At 53.1% G+C, this 14245-nt stretch overlaps 1 protein-coding gene across 1 annotated transcript in view; it reads right to left on the reverse strand.

Moving 5' to 3' along the window:
- Window positions 1-14245, reverse strand: part of wdfy3 (WD repeat and FYVE domain containing 3) — a 238341-nt gene that overhangs the window by 200623 nt on the left and 23473 nt on the right. Inside the window, exons 2-4 of the mRNA XM_052479726.1 lie at window positions 12566-12776; window positions 1995-2118; window positions 100-209 (exon numbers count right to left, since the gene is read on the reverse strand). Coding sequence (XP_052335686.1) covers window positions 100-209; window positions 1995-2118; window positions 12566-12776 — 445 coding nt within the window. The remainder of the gene's footprint in view (window positions 1-99; window positions 210-1994; window positions 2119-12565; window positions 12777-14245) is intronic.

Here is a 14245-nt window from a genome sequence, read left to right on the forward strand (position 1 = left end):
TGTTCCTGTACCATACCATTATCAAGGGCGCAATTTCTTTCCAAATGTAATTATTAACTTTTTTCAGAAACACACACACAGCTGCCCGGTACCACCCACCTGTCCGGAGGATGCTAGCAGGTTGATGGTGGTCAGTAGCATCCAGCCACGTGACGCCTCTTCACTGTGGTTCACCTCCAGGAACTGGACGATGGCTCTACTGGCTGCCTCTGTGGAGAGAACACACACACACACACACACGTTGGTCATAGACAGAGAATGAGCTACATATGTGTAGCATAATGTAGCATAACTCCATATTAATGCCCATTATTTTGGAATGAGATGTTCCCACGAACAGGTGTCCACATACTTTTGGTCATGTAGTATATCAAAGGATGGTCAAGCTGAGTGACAGCTTTACTCCATCCATCCCTCTGATCATAAGCCAGTTCTCGTTTCCCTCACTCCATCCCTCACTCCACCCCTCACTCCTTCTCTGTCAGTTAGGTCCACATTTCACCCAAAACAGATGTATAAATCATCACGAGAGGCCACCTCATCCATCCAGCTTACGAGCTCCAACACTGAGCAGTGAGAATCAAGGTAATAAATAAGTTGGTATTTTGGTCATGTTTCTCCAGAGCTGTTGCTTGGACACCTATCTGAGCTAGGCGAATAACAAGACAGCTCCACTGATACTGACGAGCTGCAGCATCAGAACAGAAGCTGTGAAGGGCTGTAGAGTTAGATCAGAAGCTGTGAAGGGCTGTAGAGTTAGATCAGAAGCTGTGAAGGGCTGTAGAGTCAGATCAGAAGCTGTGAAGGGCTGTAGAGTTAGATCAGAAGCTGTGAAGGGCTGTAGAGTCAGAACAGAAGCTGTGAAGGGCTGTAGAGTCAGACCAGAAGCTGTGAAGGGCTGTAGCGTTAGATCAGAAGCTGTGAAGGGCTGTAGAGTCAGACCAGAAGCTGTGAAGGGCTGTAGAGTTAGATCAGAAGCTGTGAAGGGCTGTAGAGTCAGGTCAGAAGCTGTGAAGGGCTGTAGAGAGAAGCTGTGAAGGGCTGTAGAGTCAGAACAGAAGCTGTGAGACTGTAGACTCAGAAGCTGTGAAGGGCTGTAGAGTCAGACCAGAAGCTGTGAAGGGCTGTAGAGTTAGATCAGAAGCTGTGAAGGGCTGTAGAGTTAGATCAGAAGCTGTGAAGGGCTGTAGAGTCAGAACAGAAGCTGTGAAGGGCTGTAGAGTTAGATCAGAAGCTGTGAAGGGCTGTAGAGTTAGATCAGAAGCTGTGAAGGGCTGTAGAGTCAGATCAGAAGCTGTGAAGGGCTGTAGAGTTAGATCAGAAGCTGTGAAGGGCTGTAGAGTCAGACCAGAAGCTGTGAAGGGCTGTAGCGTTAGATCAGAAGCTGTGAAGGGCTGTAGAGTCAGACCAGAAGCTGTGAAGGGCTGTAGCGTTAGATCAGAAGCTGTGAAGGGCTGTAGAGTCAGACCAGAAGCTGTGAAGGGCTGTAGAGTTAGAAGAAGCTGTGAAGGGCTGTAGAGTTAGATCAGAAGCTGTGAAGGGCTGTAGAAGATCAGAAGCTGTGAAGGGCTGTAGAGTTAGATCAGAAGCTGTGAAGGGCTGTAGAGTCAGACCAGAAGCTGTGAAGGGCTGTAGCGTTAGATCAGAAGCTGTGAAGGGCTGTAGAGTCAGACCAGAAGCTGTGAAGGGCTGTAGCGTTAGATCAGAAGCTGTGATTAAGAACTGCTGAGCTCAGACAAACCTGACATGATCTTAATTGAGGAGACTTTAACCACCCACAGTATGTTTAATTAGTACAGGGTGGCAGCTTAGCAACAGCCCTCGCGATGGACTGGAGCAGGCAAAAACATTGCAGCGAAGTTGACTTAAGACTTGACATGAAATAGGCCAAAATATAGCTTTTAAGGGGAACAGTGAGACAGACGCGTAGCCTCCCTTGGGAAAGAGATCTTCTGACCTCGACGGGACGATCTGGTTAAAATAAATCCACTGACCTGTGGACTTGTTGGAGGCCCTCCGTCTGATCTCCGTGACCATGAGCCGGGACACCTGGGTAGTGAACTGGAGGAGGTCCTGGAACTTCTCTGTCATGGTGCTGGGGGGAGCGTTACCAAACACCTAAAGGTAAAAGATTAACAGTCAGAGGAAGGAATTAAAAATTGTCAAAGACTCCAGCCAGTCATATAGACTGTTCTCTCTGCTACCGCACGGCAACCGGTACCGGAGCACCAAGTCTAGGTCCAAGAGGCTTCTGAACAGCTTCTACCCCCAAGATATAAGACTCCTGAACAGCTAATCAAATGGCTACCCATTTGTACTGCCCCCCTCTTTTACACTGCTGCTACTCTCTGTTTATTATCTATGCATAGTCACTTTGCCTCTACCTACCTGTACATATTACCTCAACACCGGTAGCTAAAGGTTCAGTAGCTAGGGGTTCAGTAGCTAGGGGTTCAGTAGCTAGGGGTTCAATAGCTAGGGGTTCCAGTAGCTAAAGGTTCAGTAGCTAGGGGTTCAGTAGCTAGGGGTTCAGTAGCTAGGGGTTCAATAGCTAGGGGTTCCAGTAGCTAGGGGTTCAGTAGCTAGGGGTTCAGTAGCTAGGGGTTCCAGTAACTAGGGGTTCCAGTAACTAGGGGTTCAGTAGCTAGGGTTCCAGTAGCTAGGGTTTCAGTAGCTAAAGGTTCAGTAGCTAGGGGTTCAGTAGCTAGGGGTTCAGTAGCTAGGGGTTCAATAGCTAGGGGTTCCAGTAGCTAGGGGTTCAGTAGCTAGGGGTTCAGTAGCTAGGGGTTCCAGTAACTAGGGGTTCCAGTAACTAGGGGTTCCAGTAACTAGGGGTTCAGTAGCTAGGGTTCCAGTAGCTAGGGTTTCAGTAGCTAGGGGTTCAATAGCTAGGGGTTCCAGTAGCTAGGGGTTCAGTAGCTAGGGGTTCAGTAGCTAGGGGTTCCAGTAGCTAGGGGTTCCAGTAACTAGGGGTTCAGTAGCTAGGGTTCCAGTAGCTAGGGTTTCAGTAGCTAGGGGTTCAGTAGCTAGGGGTTCAGTAGCTAGGGTTCCAGTAGCTAGGGTTCCAGTAGCTAGGGGTTCGAGTAGCTAGGGGTTCGAGTAGTTAGGTGTTCCAGTAGCTAGGGGTTCCAGTAGCTAGGGGTTCAGTAGCTAGGGGTTCAGGAGCTAGGGTTCCAGGAGCTAGGGGTTCCAGTAGCTAGGGGTTCCAGTAGCTAGGGGTTCCAGTAGCTAGGGGTTCAGTAGCTAGGGGTTCAGTAGCTAGGGGTTCCAGTAGCTAGGGGTTCCAGTAACTAGGGGTTCAGTAGCTAGGGTTCCAGTAGCTAGGGGTTCAGTAGCTAGGGGTTCAATAGCTAGGGGTTCCAGTAGCTAGGGGTTCAGTAGCTAGGGGTTCAGTAGCTAGGGGTTCCAGTAGCTAGGGGTTCCAGTAGCTAGGGGTTCCAGTAACTAGGGGTTCAGTAGCTAGGGTTCAGTAGCTAGGGGTTCAGTAGCTAGGGGTTCAGTAGCTAGGGGTTCCAGTAACTAGGGGTTCAGTAGCTAGGGTTCCAGTAGCTAGGGTTCCAGTAGCTAGGGTTCCAGTAGCTAGGGGTTCCAGTAGTTAGGTGTTCCAGTAGTTAGGTGTTCCAGTAGCTAGGGGTTCCAGTAGCTAGGGGTTCCAGTAGCTAGGGTTCCAGTAGCTAGGGTTCCAGTAGCTAGGGGTTCCAGTAGCTAGGGGTTCAGTAGCTAGGGGTTCAGGAGCTAGGGGTTCCAGGAGCTAGGGGTTCCAGTAGCTAGGGGTTCCAGTAGCTAGGGGTTCAGTAGTTAGGTGTTCCAGTAACTAGGGGTTCAGTAGCTAGGGGTTCCAGTAGCTAGGGTTTCCAGTAGCTAGGGTTTCAGGAGCTAGGGGTTCAGGAGCTAGGGGTTCAGGAGCTAGGGTTCCAGGAGCTAGGGGTTCCAGTAGCTAGGGGTTCCAGTAGCTAGGGGTCCCAGTAGCTAGGGGTTCAATAGCTAGGGGTTCAATAGCTAGGGGTTCAATAGCTAGGGGTTCAGTAGCTAGGGGTTCAGTAGCTAGGGGTCCCAGTAGCTAGGGGTTCCAGTAGCTAGGGGTTCAATAGCTAGGGGTTCAATAGCTAGGGGTTCAGTAGCTAGGGGTTCAATAGCTAGGGGTTCCAGTAGCTAGGGGTTCCAGTAGCTAGGGGTTCCAGTAGGGGTTCTAGGGGTTCCAGTAGCTAGGGGTCCCAGTAGCTAGGGGTTCCAGTAGCTAGGGGTTCAAGTAGCTAGGGGTTCAATAGCTAGGGGTTCAATAGCTAGGGGTTCAATAGCTAGGGGTTCAGTAGCTAGGGGTTCATTAGCTAGGGGTTCCAGTAGCTAGGGGTTCCAGTAACAAGGGGTTCCAGTAACAAGGGTTCCAGTAACTAGGGGTTCAGTAGCTAGGGGTTCAGTAGCTAGGGTTCCAGTAACTAGGGGTTCAGTAACTAGGGGTTCCAGTAACTAGCGGTTCAGTAGCTAGGGTTCCAGTAGCTAGGGTTCCAGTAGCTAGGGTTCCAGTAGTTAGGTGTTCCAGTAACTAGGGTTTCAGTAGCTAGGGGTTCCAGTAGCTAGGGGGTGCAGTAGCTAGGGGTCCAGTAGCTCGGGGTTCCAGTAGCTAGGAGTTCAGTAGCTAGGGGTTCCAGTAGCTAGGGGTTCCAGTAGCTAGGGGTTCCAGTAGCTTGGGGTTCCAGTAGCTAGGGGTTCCAGTAGCTAGGGGTTCCAGTAGCTAGGGGTTCCAGTAGCTAGGGTTCCAGTAGCTAGGGGTTCCAGTAGCTAGGGGTTCCAGTAACTAGGGGTTCAGTAGCTAGGGGTTCCAGTAACTAGGGGTTCAGTAGCTAGGGGTTCCAGTAGCTAGGGATTCCAGTAGCTAGGGGTTCCAGTAGCTAGGGGTTCAGTAGCTAGGGGTTCAGTAGCTAGGGGTTCCAGTAGCTAGGGGTTCCAGTAGCTAGGGGTTCAGTAGCTAGGGGTTCAGGAGCTAGGGTTCCAGGAGCTAGGGGTTCCAGGGGTGGAGGGGTAGGCTCTGCGGGGTAGGGGGGTTAGGCTCTGCGGGGTGGGGGGTGGAGGGTGGAGGGGTAGGCTCTGCGGGGTAGGGGGGTTAGGCTCTGCGGGGTGGGGATGTAGGCTCTGCGGGGTAGGGGGGTAGGCTCTGCGGGGTGGGGGGTAGGCTCTGCGGGTAGGTTAGTCTACAATACATGAAGAGATTATTAAGAGCGAGAATATTTGTATTTGTCAAAACGGCGGTCAAGCATCGATCATCAAGTCACCAGAATCAGACCCTCGACATTTATTGGAAAGGAGCATCAAGTTAATAATAATCACTGTGCTCTTTCACCACCCGGTGAAGTTCATCACAACTGATTTCATCTGTAGCCGAATAGAACTGCATGCTTTTGTCGTGGGTGGACCACACAACATGTGATCCCGTGACTTCAAATTAACTTTGATATGACGGTTATTAAATCAATATTTGGCATTTAGGTTTATACAGGCTATTTCTTACGTCATTTATTTTACAGACGCAAAAAAAAAAAGGATCACAAATGATCTGACGGAATTTATAAAAAAAATGTACCGAAACTTCCTGTTTCCATGACAGCGGGTCGTGATTTATTTTTTACACGTTAAGACTTTACTCACATAGAAACTATGGATTAACTAATTAACTAATCGCATAGAAACTATGGATTAACTAATTAACTAATCGCATAGAAACTATGGATTAACTAATTAAATAATCGCATAGAAACTATGGATTAAAGAGGTGGTTAGTGTCAGGAAATCTTCCCTCAAAAGTAGCTATCAGCAAAGTCAGCGCTAGTGGGGAGAGACAAGTCAAGAGTGAGTGTTAGTTCACAAAATATGTTTTTTTTGGGGGGGGGGAAGGGCAGGGTGCTGTGGGATTATTTAAGATACTCTTTGAAGAGGAAGGGTTTCAGATGTTCTCGGGAAGATGGCCACGGTCTCTGCTGTCCTAGTTTCAGGGGGAAGATGGCCACGGTCTCTGCTGTCCTAGTTTCAGGGGGAAGATGGCCACGGTCTCTGCTGTCCTAGTTTCAGGGGGAAGATGGCCACGGTCTCTGCTGCCCTAGTTTCAGGGGGAAGATGGCCACGGTCTCTGCTGCCCTAGTTTCAGGGGGAAGATGGCCACGGTCTCTGCTGTCCTAGTTTCAGGGGGAAGATGGCCACGGTCTCTGCTGTCCTAGTTTCAGGGGGAAGATGGCCACGGTCTCTGCTGTCCTAGTTTCAGGGGGAAGATGGCCACGGTCTCTGCTGTCCTAGCTTCAGGGGGAAGATGGTTAGGACTCTGCTGTCCTAGCTTCAGGGGGAAGATGGTTAGGACTCTGCTGTCCTAGCTTCAGGGGGAAGATGGCCAAGGTCTCTGCTGTCCTAGCTTCAGGGGGAAGATGGTTAGGACTCTGCTGTCCTAGCTTCAGGGGGAAGATGGCCACGGTCTCTGCTGTCCTAGTTTCAGGGGGAAGATGGCCACGGTCTCTGCTGTCCTAGTTTCAGGGGGAAGATGGCCACGGTCTCTGCTGTCCTAGTTTCAGGGGGAAGATGGCCACGGTCTCTGCTGTCCTAGTTTCAGGGGGAAGATGGCCACGGTCTCTGCTGTCCTAGCTTCAGGGGGAAGATGGTTAGGACTCTGCTGTCCTAGCTTCAGGGGGAAGATGGCCACGGTCTCTGCTGTCCTAGTTTCAGGGGGAAGATGGCCACGGTCTCTGCTGCCCTAGTTTCAGGGGGAAGATGGCCACGGTCTCTGCTGTCCTAGTTTCAGGGGGAAGATGGCCACGGTCTCTGCTGTCCTAGTTTCAGGGGGAAGATGGCCACGGTCTCTGCTGTCCTAGTTTCAGGGGGAAGATGGCCAAGGTCTCTGCTGTCCTAGCTTCAGGGGGAAGATGGCCACGGTCTCTGCTGTCCTAGCTTCAGGGGGAAGATGGCCACGGTCTCTGCTGTCCTAGCTTCAGGGGGAAGATGGCCACGGTCTCTGCTGCCCTAGTTTCAGGGGGAAGATGGCCACGGTCTCTGCTGTCCTAGTTTCAGGGGGAAGATGGCCACGGTCTCTGCTGTCCTAGTTTCAGGGGGAAGATGGCCACGGTCTCTGCTGCCCTAGTTTCAGGGGGAAGATGGCCACGGTCTCTGCTGTCCTAGTTTCAGGGGGAAGATGGCCACGGTCTCTGCTGTCCTAGTTTCAGGGGGAAGATGGCCACGGTCTCTGCTGTCCTAGTTTCAGGGGGAAGATGGCCACGGTCTCTGCTGTCCTAGCTTCAGGGGGAAGATGGCCACGGTCTCTGCTGTCCTAGCTTCAGGGGGAAGATGGCCACGGTCTCTGCTGTCCTAGTTTCAGGGGAAGATGGCCACGGTCTCTGCTGCCCTAGTTTCAGGGGAAGATGGCCACGGTCTCTGCTGTCCTAGTTTCAGGGGAAGATGGCCACGGTCTCTGCTGTCCTAGTTTCAGGGGAAGATGGCCACGGTCTCTGCTGCCCTAGTTTCAGGGGGAAGATGGCCACGGTCTCTGCTGTCCTAGCTTCAGGGGGAAGATGGTTAGGACTTTGCTGTCCTAGCTTCAGGGGGAAGATGGCCACGGTCTCTGCTGTCCTAGTTTCAGGGGGAAGATGGTTAGGACTCTGCTGTCCTAGCTTCAGGGGGAAGATGGCCAAGGTCTCTGCTGTCCTAGCTTCAGGGGGAAGATGGTTAGGACTCTGCTGTCCTAGCTTCAGGGGGAAGATGGCCACGGTCTCTGCTGTCCTAGTTTCAGGGGGAAGATGGTTAGGACTCTGCTGTCCTAGCTTCAGGGGGAAGATGGCCACGGTCTCTGCTGTCCTAGTTTCAGGGGGAAGATGGCCACGGTCTCTGCTGTCCTAGTTTCAGGGGGAAGATGGTTAGGACTCTGCTGTCCTAGCTTCAGGGGGAAGATGGCCACGACTCTGCTGTCCTAATTTCAGGGGGAAGATGGCCACGGTCTCTGCTGTCCTAATTTCAGGGGGAAGATGGCCAAGGTCTCTGCTGTCCTAGTTTCAAGGGGAAGATGGCCACGGTCTCTGCTGTCCTAATTTCAGGGGGAAGATGGCCACGGTCTCTGCTGTCCTAGTTTCAGGGGGAAGATGGCCACGGTCTCTGCTGTCCTAGTTTCAGGGGGAAGATGGCCACGGTCTCTGCTGTCCTAGTTTCAGGGGGAAGATGGCCACGGTCTCTGCTGTCCTAGTTTCAGGGGGAAGATGGCCACGGTCTCTGCTGTCCCAGTTTCAAGGGGAAGATGGCCACGGTCTCTGCTGTCCTAGTTTCAGGGGGAAGATGGCCAAGGTCTCTGCTGTCCTAGCTTCAGGGGGAAGATGGCCAAGGTCTCTGCTGTCCTAGCTTCAGGGGGAAGATGGCCACGGTCTCTGCTGTCCTAGCTTCAGGGGGAAGATGGCCACGGTCTCTGCTGTCCTAGTTTCAGGGGGAAGATGGCCACGGTCTCTGCTGCCCTAGTTTCAGGGGGAAGATGGCCACGGTCTCTGCTGTCCTAGCTTCAGGGGGAAGATGGTTAGGACTTTGCTGTCCTAGCTTCAGGGGGAAGATGGCCACGGTCTCTGCTGTCCTAGTTTCAGGGGGAAGATGGTTAGGACTCTGCTGTCCTAGCTTCAGGGGGAAGATGGCCAAGGTCTCTGCTGTCCTAGCTTCAGGGGGAAGATGGTTAGGACTCTGCTGTCCTAGCTTCAGGGGGAAGATGGCCACGGTCTCTGCTGTCCTAGTTTCAGGGGGAAGATGGTTAGGACTCTGCTGTCCTAGCTTCAGGGGGAAGATGGCCACGGTCTCTGCTGTCCTAGTTTCAGGGGGAAGATGGCCACGGTCTCTGCTGTCCTAGTTTCAGGGGGAAGATGGTTAGGACTCTGCTGTCCTAGCTTCAGGGGGAAGATGGCCACGACTCTGCTGTCCTAATTTCAGGGGGAAGATGGCCACGGTCTCTGCTGTCCTAGTTTCAGGGGGAAGATGGCCAAGGTCTCTGCTGTCCTAGTTTCAAGGGGAAGATGGCCACGGTCTCTGCTGTCCTAATTTCAGGGGGAAGATGGCCACGGTCTCTGCTGTCCTAGTTTCAGGGGGAAGATGGCCACGGTCTCTGCTGTCCTAGTTTCAGGGGGAAGATGGCCACGGTCTCTGCTGTCCTAGTTTCAGGGGGAAGATGGCCACGGTCTCTGCTGTCCTAGTTTCAGGGGGAAGATGGCCACGGTCTCTGCTGTCCTAGTTTCAAGGGGAAGATGGCCACGGTCTCTGCTGTCCTAGTTTCAGGGGGAAGATGGCCAAGGTCTCTGCTGTCCTAGCTTCAGGGGGAAGATGGCCAAGGTCTCTGCTGTCCTAGCTTCAGGGGGAAGATGGCCACGGTCTCTGCTGTCCTAGCTTCAGGGGGAAGATGGCCACGGTCTCTGCTGTCCTAGTTTCAGGGGGAAGATGGCCACGGTCTCTGCTGCCCTAGTTTCAGGGGGAAGATGGCCACAGTCTCTGCTGTCCTAGTTTCAGGGGGAAGATGGCCACGGTCTCTGCTGTCCTAGTTTCATGGGGAAGATGGCCACGGTCTCTGCTGCCCTAGTTTCAGGGGGAAGATGGCCACGGTCTCTGCTGTCCTAGCTTCAGGGGGAAGATGGTTAGGACTCTGCTGTCCTAGCTTCAGGGGGAAGATGGTTAGGACTCTGCTGTCCTAGCTTCAGGGGAAGATGTCCAGGTCTCTGCTGTCCTAGTTTCAGGGGAAGATGGTTACGGTCTCTGCTGTCCTAGTTTCAGGGGAAGATGGCCAAGGTCTCTGCTGTCCTAGCTTCAGGGGGAAGATGGCCAAGGTCTCTGCTGTCCTAGCTTCAGGGGGAAGATGGTTAGGACTCTGCTGTCCTAGCTTCAGGGGGAAGATGGCCACGGTCTCTGCTGTCCTAGCTTCAGGGGGAAGATGGTTAGGACTCTGCTGTCCTAGCTTCAGGGGGAAGATGGTTAGGACTCTGCTGTCCTAGCTTCAGGGGGAAGATGGCCACGGTCTCTGCTGTCCTAGTTTCAGGGGGAAGATGGCCACGGTCTCTGCTGTCCTAATTTCAGGGGGAAGATGGCCACGGTCTCTGCTGTCCTAATTTCAGGGGGAAGATGGCCACGGTCTCTGCTGTCCTAGTTTCAGGGGGAAGATGGCCAAGGTCTCTGTGTCCTAGTTTCAAGGGGAAGATGGCCACGGTCTCTGCTGTCCTAGTTTCAGGGGAAGATGGCCACGGTCTCTGCTGTCCTAATTTCAGGGGAAGATGGCCACGGTCTCTGCTGTCCTAGTTTCAGGGGAAGATGGCCACGGTCTCTGCTGTCCTAGTTTCAGGGGAAGATGGCCACGGTCTCTGCTGTCCTAGTTTCAGGGGGAAGATGGCCACGGTCTCTGCTGTCCTAGTTTCAGGGGAAGATGGCCACGGTCTCTGCTGTCCTAGTTTCAGGGGGAAGATGGCCACGGTCTCTGCTGTCCTAGTTTCAGGGGAAGATGGCCACGGTCTCTGCTGTCCTAGTTTCAGGGGAAGATGGCCACGGTCTCTGCTGTCCTAGTTTCAGGGGGAAGATGGCCACGGTCTCTGCTGTCCTAGTTTCAGGGGGAAGATGGCCACGGTCTCTGCTGTCCTAGTTTCAGGGGAAGATGGCCACGGTCTCTGCTGTCCTAGTTTCAGGGGAAGATGGCCAAGGTCTCTGCTGTCCTAGTTTCAGGGGAAGATGGCCAAGGTCTCTGCTGTCCTAGCTTCAGGGGAAGATGGCCAAGGTCTCTGCTGTCCTAGCTTCAGGGGAAGATGGCCACGGTCTCTGCTGTCCTAGCTTCAGGGGGAAGATGGCCACGGTCTCTGCTGTCCTAGTTTCAGGGGGAAGATGGTTAGGACTCTGCTGTCCTAGTTTCAGGGGGAAGATGGCCAAGGTCTCTGCTGTCCTAGTTTCAGGGGAAGATGGCCACGGTCTCTGCTGTCCTAGTTTCAGGGGGAAGATGGTTAGGACTCTGCTGTCCTAGCTTCAGGGGGAAGATGGCCACGGTCTCTGCTGTCCTAGTTTCAGGGGGAAGATGGCCACGGTCTCTGCTGTCCTAGTTTCAGGGGGAAGATGGCCACGGTCTCTGCTGTCCTAGTTTCAAGGGAAAGATGGCCACGGTCTCTGCTGTCCTAGTTTCAGGGGGAAGATGGCCAAGGTCTCTGCTGTCCTAGTTTCAGGGGGAAGATGGCCACGGTCTCTGCTGTCCTAGTTTCAGGGGGAAGATGGCCACGGTCTCTGCTGTCCTAGCTTAAGGGGAAGATGGCCACGGTCTCTGCTGTCCTAGCTTCAGGGGGAAGATGGCCACGGTCCCTGCTGTCCTAGTTTCAAGGGGAAGATGGCCACGGTCTCTGCTGTCCTAGTTTCAAGGGGAAGATGGTTAGGACTCTGCTGTCCTAGTTTCAGGGGGAAGATGGCCACGGTCTCTGCTGTCCTAGCTTCAGGGGGAAGATGGCCACGGTCTCTGCTGTCCTAGTTTCAAGGGGAAGATGGTTAGGACTCTGCTGTCCTAGCTTCAGGGGGAAGATGGTTAGGACTCTGCTGTCCTAGTTTCAGGGGGAAGATGGCCAAGGTCTCTGCTGTCCTAGTTTCAGGGGGAAACTGTTTCCACCATTGGGGTGCCAGGACAGATCGGAGTGCTCGGGTTGGGGTGTAGTGTTTGAGCCTGAAGGTAGGGAGGGGCAGTTCCTCTTGCTGCTCCGTAGTCAAGCACCATGGTTTTGTAGTGGAGTGTAGGGGTTGGAGTGTAGGGGTTGGAGTGTAGGGGTTGGAGTGTAGGGCTTGGAGTGTAGGGCTTGGAGTGTAGGGCTTGGAGTGTAGGGCTTGGAGTGTAGGGCTTGGAGTGTAGGGCTTGGAGTGTAGGGCTTGGAGTGTAGGGCTTGGAGTGTAGGGCTTGGAGTGTAGGGGTTGGGGTGTAGGGGTTGGGGTGTAGTGTTTGAGCATAGCCTGAAGGTGGGGAGGGGCAGTTCGTCTTGCTGCTCCGTAGGTAAGTGCGGTAGACTTCATGTGCATCTCTGACTTCTTTTCTCTAATTCACATCACTACGTTTAACACATTGAAGACGACCAACCAACCAATCATAACCCCTACTCACCCTGTTGAAGACGACCAACCAACCAATCATAACCCCTACTCACCCTGTTGAAGACGACCAACCAACCAATCATAACCCCTTCTCACCCTGTTGAAGACGACCAACCAACCAATCATAACCCCTACTCACCCTGTTGAAGACGACCAACCAACCAATCATAACCCCTACTCACCCTGTTGAAGACGACCAACCAACCAATCATAACCCCTACTCACCCTGTTGAAGACGACCAACCAACCAATCATAACCCCTACTCACCCTGTTGAAGACGACCAACCAACCAATCATAACCCCGACTCACCCTGTTGAAGACGACCAACCAACCAATCATAACCCCTACTCACCCTGTTGAAGACGACCAACCAACCAATCATAACCCCTACTCACCCTGTTGAAAACGACCAACCAACCATAACCCCTACTCACCCTCTTGAAGATGACCAACCAACCATAACCCCTACTCACCCTGTTGAAGACGGGCAGCATCATGTAGAGTTTCTCCTCCTGCTCCTTCTGGGTCATGTGACGTGGAGGGTGGCAGAGCTCTGAGAAGAGGCGTCTGAGGTGCATGAGGCCAAGTGCATTGTCTTGCGGGCTACACTCCTCCTGCCGCGGCCTACCCATGATCCTCTTCACCATGTTCATCTTGAGCGGCTTCGTCCGGCCAAAGCCAGCCCTGAGAGGATGAGGAGGAAAATTACTTAATTTCTATTTAATTTTACTATACCTTTCCAGGAAGTGCTTTGAACCATTTTTTTTTTTAATCTATTGAATTAAAAATGTATTGTTCACTTGTAGAACGGCATCAGTAGCAAAAGATAATCTGGTCAGCAGTCGAAAGGCCACGGTCACCTTTACTCCTCAATTATCCCTCTATATTGGAGTTGGGGAATAAAGAGACAGTATAGTATAGTATAGTATAGTATAGTATAGATAGATGTATAGATGTATAGATGTATAGATAGATGTATAGATAGATGTATAGATAGATAGATAGATAGATAGATAGATAGATAGATAGATAGATAGATAGATAGATAGATAGATAGATAGATAGATAGATAGATAGATAGATAGATAGAGATAGAGAGAGATAGAGAGAGAGAGAGAGAAGGGACGGCAGATGATGGAGAGAAAAATCCTTGGAAAATATGGAAGGAGGGAAAAGAGAGAGGAGAGGCCCTGAGAGAGGAGAGGCCCTGAGAGAGGAGAGGCCCTGAGAGAGGAGAGGCCCTGAGAGAGGAGAGGCCCTGAGAGAGGAGAGGCCCTGAGAGAGGAGAGGCCGTGAGAGAGGAGAGGCCGTGAGAGAGGAGAGGCCGTGAGAGAGGAAACGCCCTGAGAGAGGAGAGGCCGTGAGAGAGGAGAGGCCGTGAGAGAGGAGAGGCCGTGAGAGAGGAGAGGTCGTGAGAGAGGAGAGGTCGTGAGAGAGGAGAGGCCGTGAGAGAGGAGAGGCCGTGAGAGAGGAAACGCCCTAAGAGAGGAGAGGCCGTGAGAGAGGAGAGGCCGTGAGAGAGGAGAGGCCGTGAGAGAGGAGAGGCCGTGAGAGAGGAGAGGCCGTGAGAGAGGAGAGGCCGTGAGAGAGGAGAGGCCGTGAGAGAGGAGAGGCCGTGAGAGAGGAGAGGCCCTGAGAGAGGAGAGGCCCTGAGAGAGGAGAGGCCGTGAGAGAGGAGAGGCCGTGAGAGAGGAGAGGCCGTGAGAGAGGAGAGGCCGTGAGAGAGGAGAGGCCGTGAGAGAGGAGAGGCCGTGAGAGAGGAGAGGCCGTGAGAGAGGAGAGGCCGTGAGAGAGGAGAGGCCGTGAGAGAGGAGAGGCCGTGAGAGAGGAGGCCCTAAGAGAGGAGAGGCCGTGAGAGAGGAGAGGCCGTGAGAGAGGAAAGGCCGTAAGAGAGGAGAGGCCGTGAGAGAGGAGAGGCCGTGAGAGAGGAGAGGCCGTGAGAGAGAGAGGCCCTGAGAGAGGAGAGGCCCTGAGAGAGGAGAGGCCCTGAGAGAGGAGAGGCCCTGAGAGAGGAGAGGCCCTAAGAGAGGAGAGGCCGTGAGAGAGGAGAGGCCGTGAGAGAGGAGAGGCCGTGAGAGAGGAGAGGCCGTAGAGAGGAGAGGCCGTGAGAGAGGAGAGGCCGTGAGAGAGGAGAGGCCGTGAGAGAGGAGAGG

The sequence above is a fragment of the Oncorhynchus keta genome, chromosome 25 (assembly GCF_023373465.1).
Source record: "Oncorhynchus keta strain PuntledgeMale-10-30-2019 chromosome 25, Oket_V2, whole genome shotgun sequence".
In the NCBI taxonomy this organism is placed as follows: domain Eukaryota; kingdom Metazoa; phylum Chordata; class Actinopteri; order Salmoniformes; family Salmonidae; genus Oncorhynchus; species Oncorhynchus keta.